We start from the raw sequence: 14,630 nt of genomic DNA on the forward strand, positions 1-14,630 counted from the left end.
CCTACCCAAACCAGGAAGTTCTATTTGTGTTTGCACAAAAGACGTGAATAAAAATCTTGGCACCGTGATTATCACCACTGTTTAGTCTATTGTAGATGTATTTCTTGTTCCTCAAAATATCCTTATCTATTTACATTACTAAATCCTGATCTGGGACCTGTTTCAACAAATTAGCACGTGCAAACCGTCATTGGCAACATGAAGTGATTGTCTCTCTTGTTAATTTTGGCACATTTCACAGATCAAAACCAATACCATAGTTGCGATGCGTGTTCATGCATGTCAAAACGAGACATTACCCCCCAAGGTGCTCAAAAGATTTCTTAGTGAAACAGGCCTCAGATTTACTGCACATGTTCATAATATTAAACCACTTTCAGTCAGTCATTTGAAAACCACTGCATGAAGAAAAGGTGTTTTCCCATGCTGTACCCTTCTCTGTTTTTCTTCTGTAAATAATAGTTTCTAGGTTTACTCCCACACACCCCCCTGCACCTCGCTAACAGCCCCCTCCCACACACAAGTGCACTGCCATCACACTTCTTCTCCCCTGGCACCAAGTCTGAAAGGAAGTGACCTCTCTGCCCTTCCTGTGAGATCTTCTCTGTTCAAAGAGTTTCAAGCTGCCACTCTCTCTCACACACACACACACACATGCACAAAGAGTGAGCAGTTCCTCAGGTTGTATTTATTTATTTTTCCCCCTTCTCCAGTTATCTGTGAGAGATAAAGTCCGTCTCTCTCGGGGGTTGGTCAGGGGGGACTTCAAACAGCACAGCACAGGCCAGGTCTGCCCCAGACTGGGAGAGCAGGAAAGAGGACATTTATCACCGTAACACACACAGACATTATCGCCACGCACCATGTAGTCTCTCTCACTCTCCCTTCAACCTCCCTCGTTCACTTTCCTCCTGTTTTTCACCCTCGTGGTCCACACATCTCGTCTTGGGGCTTTTCTTTTATTTTAATATGAGTCTAATAGTTCTGACTTTGTTCTTCAGCTGCAGACCTTTCTCTTTGTTTTTTATGGTGTTTCATTCTCTTAATACTTAGATTTCTTGAGACAGGATGAGATAGTGAGAAAAACAGACAATTTCAAATCATAACAAATAAACACTTTTTACTAAAATGTATAAAATGAATGTGTAAAATGAATTAAAAAAGGGGTTAAATAAGTGGGTGTAGATAACATGGAAGTAATGCCTAACTTATTACCCTCTGTCTCTCCCTGTCTTCTGGCTAACAGCAGTTAGGCAGTAAACAGTTGGCTTTCCAGCAGCAGCTGATCCAGATGCAGCAGCTTCAGCAGCAGCATATCCTCAACCTCCAGAGACAAGGACTGGTCCCCCTGCAGCCCACCGCCACCATGCAGTCTCTGCAGCAAGGTACATGCAGGCACACCCTCACGTTCATACGCAACCATAACCACACAGACACATCCAGATAAACATGCATGCACACATGGTCATAACGCAGCGCACACACACACACACACAAAGGGCCTGTACCCAGTGCTGCATGTGAAGCCTGTTAAGTTAATCAGCCTATAAAAGATAAAAGGAAACCTGATTGGTGAGATTGTGGAAGGTACTCATTTGGATAATAAGTAAAATATGCCACTAAGACCCCTGCTTGGAGGTGTGTGTGTACGCTTATGTGTGTGTTCTTGAGAATGTCCAGACACAAAAGCATCGTTGTTTGGTTATTCGTTTTCTTTCATAATGTTCCTATGTGTAACTTCTTCTTGAGTTGACTATTGACTGGCCTGCCCTTAGCGAACATGTGTGTATGTGTGTGTGTGTTTGTCCACTTTTGCAAGTATACAGTAATCTCACACATGCACACTATCTCACACAGAGGGAACGCTTTAGGGGGCTCTAAAGTGGCCGTAACATTGCTAAAGCGCTGACTGAGTTGACCAAACAAGCCGGTTTCCTTCCCTCCGTCTGTCTGATCTCTCTGATCTCTTTCTCTCTTGTGCAGTCATGTGCAGTCACACACACTCATGCTCCACTTTGTAATCTGAATCTGACTAAACCAGAAATAAACTCAGTCAAATTTAATTTCTAAAAAGTTCATTTCCAATAAGCTTAGTACAACAACCAAAACTTGCACAGACATTTGATTGGTGTGTGTTTATGTATTTTGAGGGGGGCAGGGTGTGTGTGTTCTTACCAGAGGGAATTATCTTTTTACAGAGAAAGTGGGGAAAAAAAACAACACATGCAAATTGAATACAAATGAAAGGAAAGAGGTTACAGTTTTCAGTAGAAGAGTGTAATTTTTCAGACAGTTTCAAACATTTGGCTTCGGCATCTCCTTCTCTTTCTCTCTCTCCCTCCGTATCAGAGTGGAATTTCCCTGCAGTGTGAAAGAGCCGGTCCATTGTGACGGCTCAGCCAGGCGTGAGCCAGAGCATTCCTCTGGCCAGCCATGCCACACAAACACACAAACACACATGCATAAACACTCGTACCTACACACACAACTGCACACACTGTTGCCCCGCCTCAAAAGGCCGTTGTGTCCGGTTGGTAGTTGGTGGGGGGGTGAAATAAGTATGACCATAGCAGCCAGATGAGGGTGTGTATCTTTAATGGACACTTTGTATGCATCAACACTAGCTTTAGGATATTGTGAGAGCACATTTTCATTTGAATGTACACATATTTACATATTTGCTCTCAGCTGCTTGGAGCTTGAGTTTGCTTGCTATACTCTTGTCAGTATTTTTTTCCCTTTAAGGTTTTTTTTTTTTTTTTTTTTTTTTTGGCATTTCTAATTAAATGTAAGTGGTATGAGCTTGTTTTGTAAGTCAAAAGAGGAAACACTAACAGTCCTTTAAGAACTTTACACGTTCACTCTCAGGGCGTGTCCACAGATTGATTGGGTTTCTTGGATAATGCACAGAAATCTATGCTCACACTGCCTCATTCCTCCCGAGTGAGAACTTTTGTTTTGGCGGGACCACAGAAGAATGCAGACAAAGCAGACATAATATTTGGATTGCCGTGAGTTCTCTGTGTGTGTATGCGCAGATGTATGTGTGTGTGTGTGCCTGCCTGCCTGCGTGCGTGCGTGTATATGTGCTTACGTGCATGGTGAGATCCATTGGAGTAGGCTGTGGCATTTAAGGCGTCTCTCGCACTGTGAAATTGGAGCAGAAATAACAAAGCTGCAACTAGAAAGAGCTCAAAGTGTACACCCACCCTGTTCAGACAAATAGTGGTCGTGACAGGAGCAGTGATGCTGGTGGCCAGTGGCAATTGCCAACAGAGATGAGGAAATAGTTGAGCAATAGCAGATATCTGGAAAAATAACAAAAACATGCAGAAATTAACCTCTTGTCTGTTTTAGTTTGTCATGTTTTCCTCTTTTAAATGCTCTCAGGGGGCTTAGCATATTTGGTTGCAGCCCTCTGTGACATCAGTTTATTTACAGTGCGGCTGTGTGTGGGAAGCACTGTAGATATTGTCTCATCTGACATATTATTTACCATTATTATCAATTTCTTCTCAACTTTGTTTGAATTAGCTTAAATTGATTTAAATATCCTACTATTTAAATTATGTAGCTTTTGTGCTGAGCATGTTAAACTGATCGGCTGAATTTGGCACTAAGTTAAGTGTGTTTCTTCTCTGCAGCGATGTGTCCGTCAGACCTCCAACAGCTGTGGAAGGAGGTGTCGGGGGTGCCGAGCAGTGAGGAGGCCCTGAAACAGGCCGAGGGCCTGGACTTGAGCACCAACAGCTCCAATTCTACCTCAGCCTTCCCCAAAGCTGCCAGCACTCACATCCCACTGCACAGCCTGGCCAACGGACAGAGCCACACCCCAAAGAGAGACAGGTACAGTGATGTACAGTATGTCAAAATACCCACATTGTGATGGTGTGTCTGTCCTATGTGTGGCCCTACTCTCTCTAACTCTCTCACACTGTTGTCATGTCATTTTCGGCCTTTTAACTTTTAGCCATTCTTCCTTACCTACTCACATAAACACAGTCACAAAGCATGCACATGCAGCATATCACATATCACCAGGGTGTAAACGTCTCTCAGCTCATTTGATAGGAGGTGTGTTGGGTTCAGTATGTTCTGCCAGTGTGCTGTCAACCACATGCTAGTATAGAGGAGAGGGGAGGAGGGTGGATGCAGTTAGAAAATGTAGAATATTTGTTGGTGTCATCTATATTTTTAGATTTGAATTTGTAGAAATCAATTCCTTGTTACTGTGTTGTTATAACAGAGATACGTTACATAGACAAAATTATATGGATGGGGCTGTTTTTCAGGGGTTGGGCTCAGCCCCTTACTTCCACTGAAGTAAGGGGCTGAGTATACCAAGACATTTTGGACAATGCTATGCTTCCAACTTTGTGGCAATGATTTGGGGAAGGCCCTTTTCTATTCCAGTATGACTTTGCCCCAGTGCACAAAGCAAAGCTCCATAAAGACATGGCTGGATGAGTTTGGTGTGGAAGATCTTGACTGACCCACACAGAGCCCTGACCTCAACCTCATCTAACACCTTTGAGATGAACTGGAACAGAGATTGTGAACCAGGCCTTTTGGTCCAACATCAGTGTCTGACCTCACACATGCTCTACTGCATGAATGAAAATTCCTACAGAAACACTCCAAACTCTTGTACTCTTGAGGAAAGCCTTCCCAGAAGAGTGGAAGCTGTTACAGCTGCAAAGCTGTCTGTGTATTTAGAATGTGATGTCATTAAAGTCCCTGTTGGTGTAATAGTCAGGTGTCCCAATACTTTTGTCTATATAGTGTACTTGTGATAGGAGTACGTTTTCTACAACATATGAGGGCTGTGTCCCTTGGCTATATTGGCTGCTCATGGGCTTGTCTCCATCTTTAAGAGCCAGACTGTTTGAGTGGATATCCTCCTTCACCAAGGCAGACAGCGGAGATGACCATGTCCCCCTTTACCCCAAAGGCAGCCAACCCCCCAGCGGGCAGTGAGTAGCATATACACACTCACACATGTGCATACATATGAGTGGACGAGACCGAGACAGAAAGAAACTTTTGCAGAGTGGTCTACAGTGTCTTTTAGCACTAATTCACCACTTGCTCCGGGGCCATTGTTGACCTCTGACCTCATTTTGGAGTGGGTCAAGGTGGGTGTGCGTGTATGAATATAAAAGAGCTTCTATTAGTTGATCAAATATGTCACACACTATCAAACTACAACATCAGCGCGCTGCAGAGTTGGCTTTAGTCGACGTATGAGGGGAGTAGCATTAGTAAGTTAGCCTGCTAAGCTAATGCATGGCTGATGTGGAGGAGAATGTGGTTGCCAGCAGTTTGTCATGTCTGCTGTCTGAGCTGCTTCTGAGTTGACTCAACCACAGCCAGCGCACTCATACACACACACAGACACACACACACGTGCAGACGCGCATACAAGCTCCGACCTCAGCAAGCACATACGATCAGAACGAGGCGAAAAAGCAAAGGGAGAGTTAGAGAGACATGTTTCCATCTGTGAGACAAATGTTTTTTGTTAGACAGCCTTCTGATGTTGATTTGGGAGAATCCCCATCCCAGTCCACATGCACGCACGCACGCACACACAGTCGTGTAAATATATGTGGAGACAGCAGTCGCCGGCGAAGGTCCAGGTCTGAACCACATCTGCTACTGGACCTGCCACACACACACATGCACAGATACAGTTATTTTACCCTGGGCCCAAACCAAACCTAGCTTAGTCTTTCATCGCCACACACACATACAACAAATACACACGCTCATAAATATGCACAAATACACAGACACGTATGCGCGCACACACACATGCACAAGCTCACCACAAAAGAACAACCAGCACATGACGGCAGCCGCCAATCAGTCATGGCTGGTTGGTCCTGTGCCGACTCTGTGTCAACTCCTGAAACGTAAGAACACACAGCAACACTAACACACACACATGCACAATGCACATGCCAAGGACAGAAAGACAGGTCATGGACTTGATGTATGTGCCTCTGAGGTTGCTGGATCAATTCCCTTATTTGCCTGGCTTCTGTAACTGACCCCACTCTGCTCTATCCTCCTTTCTCTGCACTTGGCTTCGTGAACTGTACAAACTAATGACTGCTAACCAAACTCAGATGGCTGTAGTGATGCTTCTGCTGCTACAATTACTTTTGTGTGTGTGTGTGTGTGTGTGTGTGTGTGTGTTTGTGGCATATTAATGCTTTGCTTCTTATTCTGAGGAAGTAACTGTTTTTATTTGCTGTGTATTTTAATGACATCATGTTGCACTTTCTCACTGTTGTCTCTTTCTGTGTGTGTGCGTGTGTGTGTGTGTGTCTCTTCCCACAGCCACGAGGAGCATGCTGGCTCCCATCCTCTCTACGGCCATGGAGAGTGTAAATGGCCTGGCTGTGAAGCATTGTGTGAGGACATGGGACAGTTCATAAAGTAAGTTAAAAATTTAAACAAATTATGGTATTTGATGTGCAAGTTGTGGTTAAAGATGAAAATAATGCACCACACAATGACTGACAGGGACTGATGCTTTCGAAGCAAGTAGTTTGTTGTTTTGAAGCCACATGTGCCTGCGTACTCCGCATTTAATACTGCAGTTGGAAAAAGACAACAGTTTTTACCAGCACTCTTGGATGAAGGAGACTTCTTCTCATAGACTTTTGTCCAACTTCTCCATTTAAGGTCGTAATGTGCAAAACTCTTCTGCAGTCACACACTTCACTCTCACTGACCACAAACCAAACTTAAAACCACACTAAAACTTCCTCCAGTTTCCTTAAAATGGGAAAAAGTGAAGCTACAGTTTGAGCGTCAGTCAGGTACATCGTTCTTGTTTCGCCTTGCCTCGCTAATTCATCTGTTGCAATCTGTTGCATCACGTGAATGCATGCACACACATGTACAAACACACAGGTACACTCAGCATGTGTGTATGTTCTCTGTTGTTTGTGGAGCTGTTTGAGCTCCTCCTACAACAGTATCATTCCACGGTCACATTTTATTGGCTGCGTGCCTGCACTTGTATACATTCATTTATTGCTTTAATGCAGCCGCGCCTAAGTCGTCTAAGTCAGTCTGGTTGGTGTTTATTGTCTCTGTATGTTTGTGTTTTGTACGAAGGGTCAGACAGATTGTTTCTTTGCTTCTACTCTGCACATTTCCTTCCACATAACGACACCAAACAACTTCTCATTCCCACTCTGCGTCCATCACCTTTTTTGTCAGTTTGGAGTCACTGGGATGTGCTAATGCTGTAGCTGGCGTTGACTTTCACCAAACGCCTCCTCTGTTTCTCTCTCTCTCTCTCTTACACACACACACACACACACACAAACACACACAGAGTACAGTGGACTTCCCCATGGCACTGTGGCTGCTAACGAAGGCTTCACAAGACTCTAATGAAGCCCTAAACAAACTCACACTCTCATTATCTATGTGGAACTCTTAGTCTATTTGAACAATGGAGATATTAATAAGCTGGGGTGATGAAATACATACTTAAACACGCACGCACACACACACACACGCGCATAATCACAGAAGTGTGCGTGGGGATTGTGATGGCATCGGACAGTCAGATCAAAGTGTGCAGGCAGGCTGGGAAAGTTTGGAGAGGAAAGCTGTTGTTTGGTGTCTCATTTCATGTAGCCCCAGGGCAGATGGAAAGAGAAAGAGATAGAGTGAAAGAGTGAGTGTGTGTGTGTGTGTGTGTGTGTGTGTAAGAGAGAGGGGGAGATGAAAAAAAAAGTAGAGGCAGTGGCAGATAATGCCGTCAGTCCGACAGTGCGCTCCCTTCCAGCCAGCCTTAGTCATCGCCCCAGGAGGGAAAAGGGTAGAAGAGAAGAACAGAGGAGGGAGACACTCACTATTTCAAGCCTTTCTTCTCTTCTCTTCTCTCTGCCCACCTCCCCTCCCTCCCCCTTAGTCCTCTGGTATAATACTCTGGCTGTGGTCGGTGGAGCTGGGTGTAATGTGGGTTAAAGCCTTGTCTGCCAGCACTCTGAGGAGTAAACAGAGCCTCATTGTCGGGACACATCGAAAAAAAAAAACACCATGCTACTGTTTATGGCCCGGCCATAGAGAGAGGGGAGTGTTTTCGGGGGGCATATTTGGTTGGAACGAGTGTGAATCATAGGCATTTGGGGAGTTGCGGGGGAAGACGAGTGGGAAGGGGAGAGTGGTCAGCGAGTGAAGAGTGAGGAAGAGGGAGAGAGAGCTTAGCAGAGAGTGTGTGTGAGAGAGAGAGAGAGAGAGGGGTGAGATCATGTTTTTGTTATTATTATCACACACTTGTGTTGAGCTGTCTATCTGCCTGGATTATCCATGCCATGACATCATTGTTTTTCTTTCATTTCTAGTCTTTGCCTGACATTGCCTAACTTTCTGCTTTCTTAAAGACACACACACACACACACACACCCAAGTAGTCATGCACATCACACACACACACACATCTCTTTGTTTAACATACACTTTCCAATAGACAAGTCAGAGAAGTGGCTTCATGAAGATTACTCAGATTTCAAGTTAATACCGCAGGATAGTGCAAAACTCACTCTGATTTACTGGCACACGCACTCATACCATGACACAACACACAGACTCATGCATGTACGTTCAAGGAGACACGCACGTGCACACACACACATACACACACCAGGCGGGCAGGCAGGCAGTGGCAACCTGTGAATAACCTTGGCGATGACAGAGCAGAGAGAAAGGGATGGAGGAAGGGAGAGCAGGGAGGGGTGGGCTGGGAAAGATCAGAAGGTCTTGGGTCCTCCCACACTGGAGGAAACAGCTTCACCATTGAAACACACATACACACACACACACACGCATGCGCCCCAGCGTTAATATGTGGAGTTTAGCGAACAGAAAGTCTAGAGATAAGGCTTTGTTCGATAACACATGAGCTCATATCCAGGTGGTTGTCTTGGATCATGGCTCACTGAGCACCAATGAAGTATACACACACAAAACACAGCTGCTGCGTCCTTCACTAGACAAAATAAACTTCCAAGATTGTGATTTGTTTTCATAGTGCTGAAACAGATCATAACTCAGCTTAAATAAAAGCGCAAGAGCTGAGTTTTGTTACTTCATCATTCAGGGCCTGTGAATTGGTTTTTAACGACTGTTTTATTGACTCAACGCAGCTTAAAAATCATCACTGATTTGGGACTAGCAGCGTTTTTGATCTTGATGTTTTCTTATTTACTTGTTCCCGCACAAAGAAATGACTGAAATGGATCCTCTTGCACTTCCCTCTCACCTCCAGGCACTTGAACAATGAGCACGCCCTAGATGACCGCAGCACTGCTCAGTGTCGAGTCCAGATGCAGGTGGTTCAGCAGCTGGAGATACAGGTGAGTCTCACACACAAACACACAAATTCGCACACACACACTTCATTTTCATCTGCTCACAAACAAAGTCATGAAGACTGTTTCAGCCAGTCAATGGCAGTAACTTGTTTGAGGCAGGGCAGAGTTTATGGAGAGCAGTGGAGCTTGTAATTTAAAAGGAGCAGTCGGCAGGGAAGCTGCCATCGTTGCTCCAATTATAAAGCTGCTCTGGTCACCAGCAAGAGAGAGTGAGTGCTGAGAGGGGCGGCGGGAGGGAGGGAGGGAGGGAGAGAAGAGAAAAGAGAGAGAGAGAGGCATGAGTTAGAAAGCGGAGGACCGGGCTGCCTCTCTTGTTCTTAAAGTGGTTCATGCACGCAATGCTCTTGAAACATCTCAATGCTCCAGCAAAAGCAAAATACCAAAACTGGATAAATAGGGGAATGTTGCTCTCAAACAGCACATAAGGAAAGTTCCAAACAGAAAAATGAAATCACAAAGGCTGCCTCTTCACACACATCTTGACATAGTTGCTAAAAAACACTTCTGAGTGCCCTGTTCACATCACTGCGTGTGTGTGTGTGTGTAGGCTGTCCATCGTTAGGGTTAGCATTGTGTTTGGTGGTGGTGGTAAACAGCGTTTAGCTGAGCCCCTGAAGCCGCCACCAGAGAACACAAAGTGACAGAGAGGCAGCTGGTGTCACATCACATCAGGACGACTGTCTCTCTGTTTCCCTGACATGTCACTTCGTCCCTCAGCCGTCCACAGGCAGTCCGCCACTCTACTCTCCAGCAACACACACACACACATGCAGCAGCAGCACAGGCGCTGTGTTTAAAGTTCTCATGTTTGTACATGGCTGCAGTGTGTGAGTATGTTAATGTTGCTTTCAGTCTTAAGTGTAGATCCGTTGTTTCTGGAGGCCACGCGTTTGTACACACTCACACACAAACACGCATGAAGGATGCGGCGTGTCCACGGGCTGTAGTAGCAACCATTAAACGGCAGTTAGCAATGTCAAACAGGGACAAGTGTGTCTGCAGGCTACTGTAAGTGCGTGAGAGCGCTCCGGGTGCACAGGCGGCTGACTCTCATATCCGTCTCTCTGCCTGAGGTGTAATTGTAATTGTAATTCTGTGTCAATACCACATTATATCAATCTAAGGGTTACAAAATGAGACAGCGTTTTTCATGGTAATATCCACCCTTGTTTGTTTCACAGCTGGCAAAAGAGAGTGAGCGACTCCAGGCTATGATGGCCCACCTGCACATGCGCCCTTCAGAGCCAAAACCTTTTAACCAACCTGTAAGTAAATGCTGGCACCCGAATGGCGTGACCGTTTCTCCTACTCTCTGACCCCAAATCTCTGCTCTTACTTCTTGTTCACCTTCAGACTTTTCTTAATTGAACGGTTTCTTTATCCCTAAACCTTTTTGGAATTTCACTTGCCTCTCTCTCTTCGTTCTCCTCATTCTCTCTGTCTAGCTTGGTATCTACGCCCCCTATTGACCAGTGAGGGTTAATGTATTAAAAATCATGGGGACTGATTTCTACCTGTCTTGTTCGTTTCCAATCTCCTTTCTGTCTTTCTTCCTCGTTTCCTTTTCTCTCTCTCTCTTTCTCAAAATTCTCACGACGGTGCATTTCATTTCGTAGAAACCCATGCTTTGAGAGTGTTCTCATTCTGCACAGAAAGTGCAATAGATATTTTAGATATTCACGCATTTAAACTGTGTCACAGTTAAATTTCAGGTCTGTGTTTGATTCAGCATGTGAAAATTGCGATTTCTCGGCATGTTGGAGAGAGCAGCTAAAACTCTCACAGTATTTCCAGTGTGTGCTGACAGAAGGGATAGAAATTCGAAGTGATGTGTGCGTATGTGTCTGTCTGTGTGTGTTGGTGAGGTTGTTATTAAGTATCTAATGAATATTTCATTATTCAGATTGACGAGGAGTCTTATTAAAATATGAAGATGTTGAAATTAATTGTCAATTAGAGGTAGAGTGTCTTAATTTGAGGGGATATAAATGGGTGCAGCCAAGTGGCAGTGTGTGCGTGTGTGTGTGTGCATGTGTGCGTGTTTGTGTGTTCTTGTGTGTCTGTGTCTGGATGATGTGTTGATCGCAGGGGGATCAGCTGCTATTAACATCTAATGGGAAATCAGGAAGAGGCGTGTTCTGTCACCGCTGGAGAGGAGCCTCAGGGTCAGGGATTGGAGGAGGAGGGGCAGGGGAGGAGCGTCAGGAATGGAAACAAAGCTTGGCCTCAATTAACGGGGTTCGACTGTTGCCGTGGTGATGTGGCACGGTTGCACCGTTAATGAAGTACCTGTTAAACAGCTCCACCCCCTCCAGTCAGCTTAAATGGTACAGAGAGGGGGCACATTTTACATACATATAGACAACACACACATAAATACACACACACACACACTGGTTTTAATTAGTCTTAAACTAGCAGCGCAACAACGGCTGTCCCAGAGAGACTGGGAGTAGTGGCTCTGTGCGTATGTGTGTGCAAGGCTCTGGCTAATTGGGCCGTATTGGTCCGTGAAGACTTTGCCACCGCAGAGTGCACGTGTGTGCTCCCTTCTTACAAACATGCTGTCGTGTGGTTTTGTATTTGTAAGCACAGGGTTAATTGCAGCCAGCGCTGTGTGCATAAATACATGTGCATGTGTGCATGAGTGTTTGTGGCTTTCCCTAAGACTGTAGGTTGTATGTGGTAAATGGTAGGGACACAAATTCATAGGCAGTGTGTTTTTTATGTAATTTGAGCTAACGTTAGTTCCTACATGTAGTGGCCTGTTTGGAAAGGTAATAGGAGAGGGAGTTAAAAACCCCAAATGGAGTAATGCTCTTAAACAGCTAGTAGACGAAACTGTTTAGAAACACTGTCCTGGAAAAGATTTGTGATGTGTATGTCACACAGGCGTTGTCTAATGCACTGATATCACCTGACCCTGATCCTATCTCATGTGAACGATGCTTCTCTGTAAACAGCAGCAGCCCTCAGCAGATGGCGAAGCTTTAAAGTAAACATCAGGGGAAGCATTAGTCATATAGAAAATCCATTTTATGCCCCTGCATTAAAATCATTCTCCACCCTTAGTGCAGAAACTGTTAATCTTTATGTTAATAATAAAATATATGGATAATCCTACCCAGTGTTAGTTTAGCTCCTTTGATTTGCAAAGTAAAGTTTCTCACCTTTTCATGCTGGCATTAAGCCTTTATGATATGAATAGATTCACACTGTAAACTAAATACTCAGTTAGGTACAGTTAGTCCCAAGAGAATATTTTAATAGAATGAAATCGAATTTTTGTTCGCATTTGACAAAACAATGTTTAATATGCAGAAGTGAAACTTTTTCAGATGATTTGACAGGGAGAAAATTCGTGAAACCTCCTTGGCAGACATAAAAGCTCCATCAGTGACGCTCGTTTCTGTGTGCGTTTCTAGCTGAACCTGGCTTCCAGCGGCTCTCTGCTAAAGCGGGACAGCGAGGCCTACCCAGAGGGTCTTCCACACCCCCCCACCTCAGCTGCCACCCCCATCACCCCACTGCGCCAGGGACCCTCGGTCATCAGCTCCTCCAGCCTGCACACACACTCCCACTCCCACACACACGGTGTCGGGCCCATACGTAGGCGCAACTCCGACAAGTACTGCACCCCCATCGCCTCAGGTAGACTGTAACATACGCTCACTCAGTACCTGCCTTTCAATGTTAACATTATTGTTATGTAATGTTATTTTATTCATTATTTATTCATAATGGTCTCAGATTGTATGTGTTTGTAATCCAGTGTTGATGACTGCTTTGGTTTTTTTTCGGTTTTTGGTTGTTTCATGTGTTCCTTTCACCAGCACCCTCAAACAGTAGAATATGAGGCCTCTTTCATTCATGGCTCAAAGAAAGATGAAGTCAGATTTATCTACATTTGTTCATTGTAGCAAAAGTGTTTACATTGTGAATTAAAAGTAAGGAATATATGATTGGCTTCGAAGCGTGAAAATTGTGCTGTTCTTCCCATTAAATTTACTTAATAAAAACTAATACACAATACAAAATAATAGCAAGTTTTTTGGGAAACTTTGCAGAGAGTTTTTTAGACACATTTTTTTTTTACGTGGCTTTATTGAAAAATACTTTATTTCAACATTTCACTTTGGAATACGTAACATGTGTCACACTGCAGAGATCTAAACTTCGCATCGGCTCATCAGCACATCATCATGTACCCCTATTTGTTTTTCAGAGCTTGCTCAGAACTGTGAGTTCTACAAGAACGCTGATGTCAGGCCTCCCTTCACCTACGCCTCGCTTATACGTCATGTAAGTCTCTCCAGTGGTCCACTTCACCATCTCTTCTCTCCGTCTGTGTTCTCCTCTTAATCTTGTTTTTCTTTCCCCTTTTTCAGGCCATTCTGGAGTCCCCAGACAGACAGTTGACTCTCAATGAGATCTACAACTGGTTTACTAGAAAGTTTGCCTATTTCAGGAGAAACACAGCCACGTGGAAGGTAAAAAGCTTCTAATATTCACACTGTCCCTCATACTTCACCCCTCTCAGGACTTCTATTGGTTAGATCTAACTAATGCAAAGTGTGAATGCAAAAACTACATGTGAACTCATTTGCATCATTTAACATTCACTGTACTAATTTAACCCTGGCAATGTTTTCAGAACCATTTCAGTAAAAATAACCCACAGAACTTATAAAAATGAGAATCAACTGATGGAAGATGGCGACTGGATCAGTTAGAAAACTAGTTTGGGGTTGTTTAGATTGTGGCGAAAACGAGCAGAATATTTAGAAAATGAAAGTTCTTTCTGTGGTTCTGACTGGTTAAAATCTGATCCAGTCAGAGGGCAAATATTTTGACTGAAACTAAAGTGTGGTATACAGTTCTGACTGGATAAAAGCTGATCTAACTGACTGCAACGTAACTGTGGTCTGTGCCCGCTGATGAAGCCCCTAACCCGAGCAGATGCCTGCTGAGACTTGTTGAAGAAAAGGGATTTGCAGACAGGTTTTGCAGTGTTATGTGAAACATTTGGATTCGGTTTGAAGGCCTAAATTTATACTCAGGATGATATGAGTGCAGTGACACACTTGCATTTGATCGCTGACTTTGCTTAGCTCCTAAGGATATGACTGATTTGACAGTTATTTAGCTGTTTCTGTCCTGTATGAGACACTTTTCTGCTGTTCTCTTTTTCCCCTTTCTTCCCCACTTTCTCCTTCTCTCTGAGCCCCA

The 14,630-nt window shown here is 44.3% G+C and overlaps 1 protein-coding gene and 1 long non-coding RNA gene across 7 annotated transcripts in view; one reads left to right on the plus strand and one right to left on the minus strand.

Annotated features, from left to right (window-relative positions):
- The window catches only part of foxp4 (forkhead box P4), a 191,745-nt gene that overhangs the window by 166,347 nt on the left and 10,768 nt on the right, over positions 1 to 14,630 (plus strand). For 4 of the 6 annotated variants that reach the window (XM_046384177.1, XM_046384181.1, XM_046384180.1 and 1 more), the window contains 9 exons: positions 1,247 to 1,385; positions 3,645 to 3,846; positions 4,875 to 4,973; positions 6,346 to 6,444; positions 9,296 to 9,383; positions 10,583 to 10,666; positions 12,827 to 13,052; positions 13,627 to 13,703; positions 13,790 to 13,891. In XM_046384177.1, coding sequence (XP_046240133.1) covers positions 1,247 to 1,385; positions 3,645 to 3,846; positions 4,875 to 4,973; positions 6,346 to 6,444; positions 9,296 to 9,383; positions 10,583 to 10,666; positions 12,827 to 13,052; positions 13,627 to 13,703; positions 13,790 to 13,891 — 1,116 coding nt within the window. The remainder of the gene's footprint in view (positions 1 to 1,246; positions 1,386 to 3,644; positions 3,847 to 4,874; positions 4,974 to 6,345; positions 6,445 to 9,295; positions 9,384 to 10,582; positions 10,667 to 12,826; positions 13,053 to 13,626; positions 13,704 to 13,789; positions 13,892 to 14,630) is intronic. The other 2 variants (XM_046384178.1, XM_046384179.1) reach the window with 2 other exon arrangements.
- On the minus strand, positions 536 to 3,214 carry LOC124056592. Its single transcript, XR_006842986.1, has 3 exons — positions 3,095 to 3,214; positions 1,216 to 1,375; positions 536 to 800 (listed from the first exon to the last, which is right to left on the minus strand). It is a non-coding gene; the product is annotated as an uncharacterized LOC124056592 (long non-coding RNA).

The sequence above is a fragment of the Scatophagus argus genome, chromosome 3 (genome assembly GCF_020382885.2).
Source record: "Scatophagus argus isolate fScaArg1 chromosome 3, fScaArg1.pri, whole genome shotgun sequence".
Classification (NCBI taxonomy): Eukaryota; Metazoa; Chordata; class Actinopteri; family Scatophagidae; genus Scatophagus; species Scatophagus argus.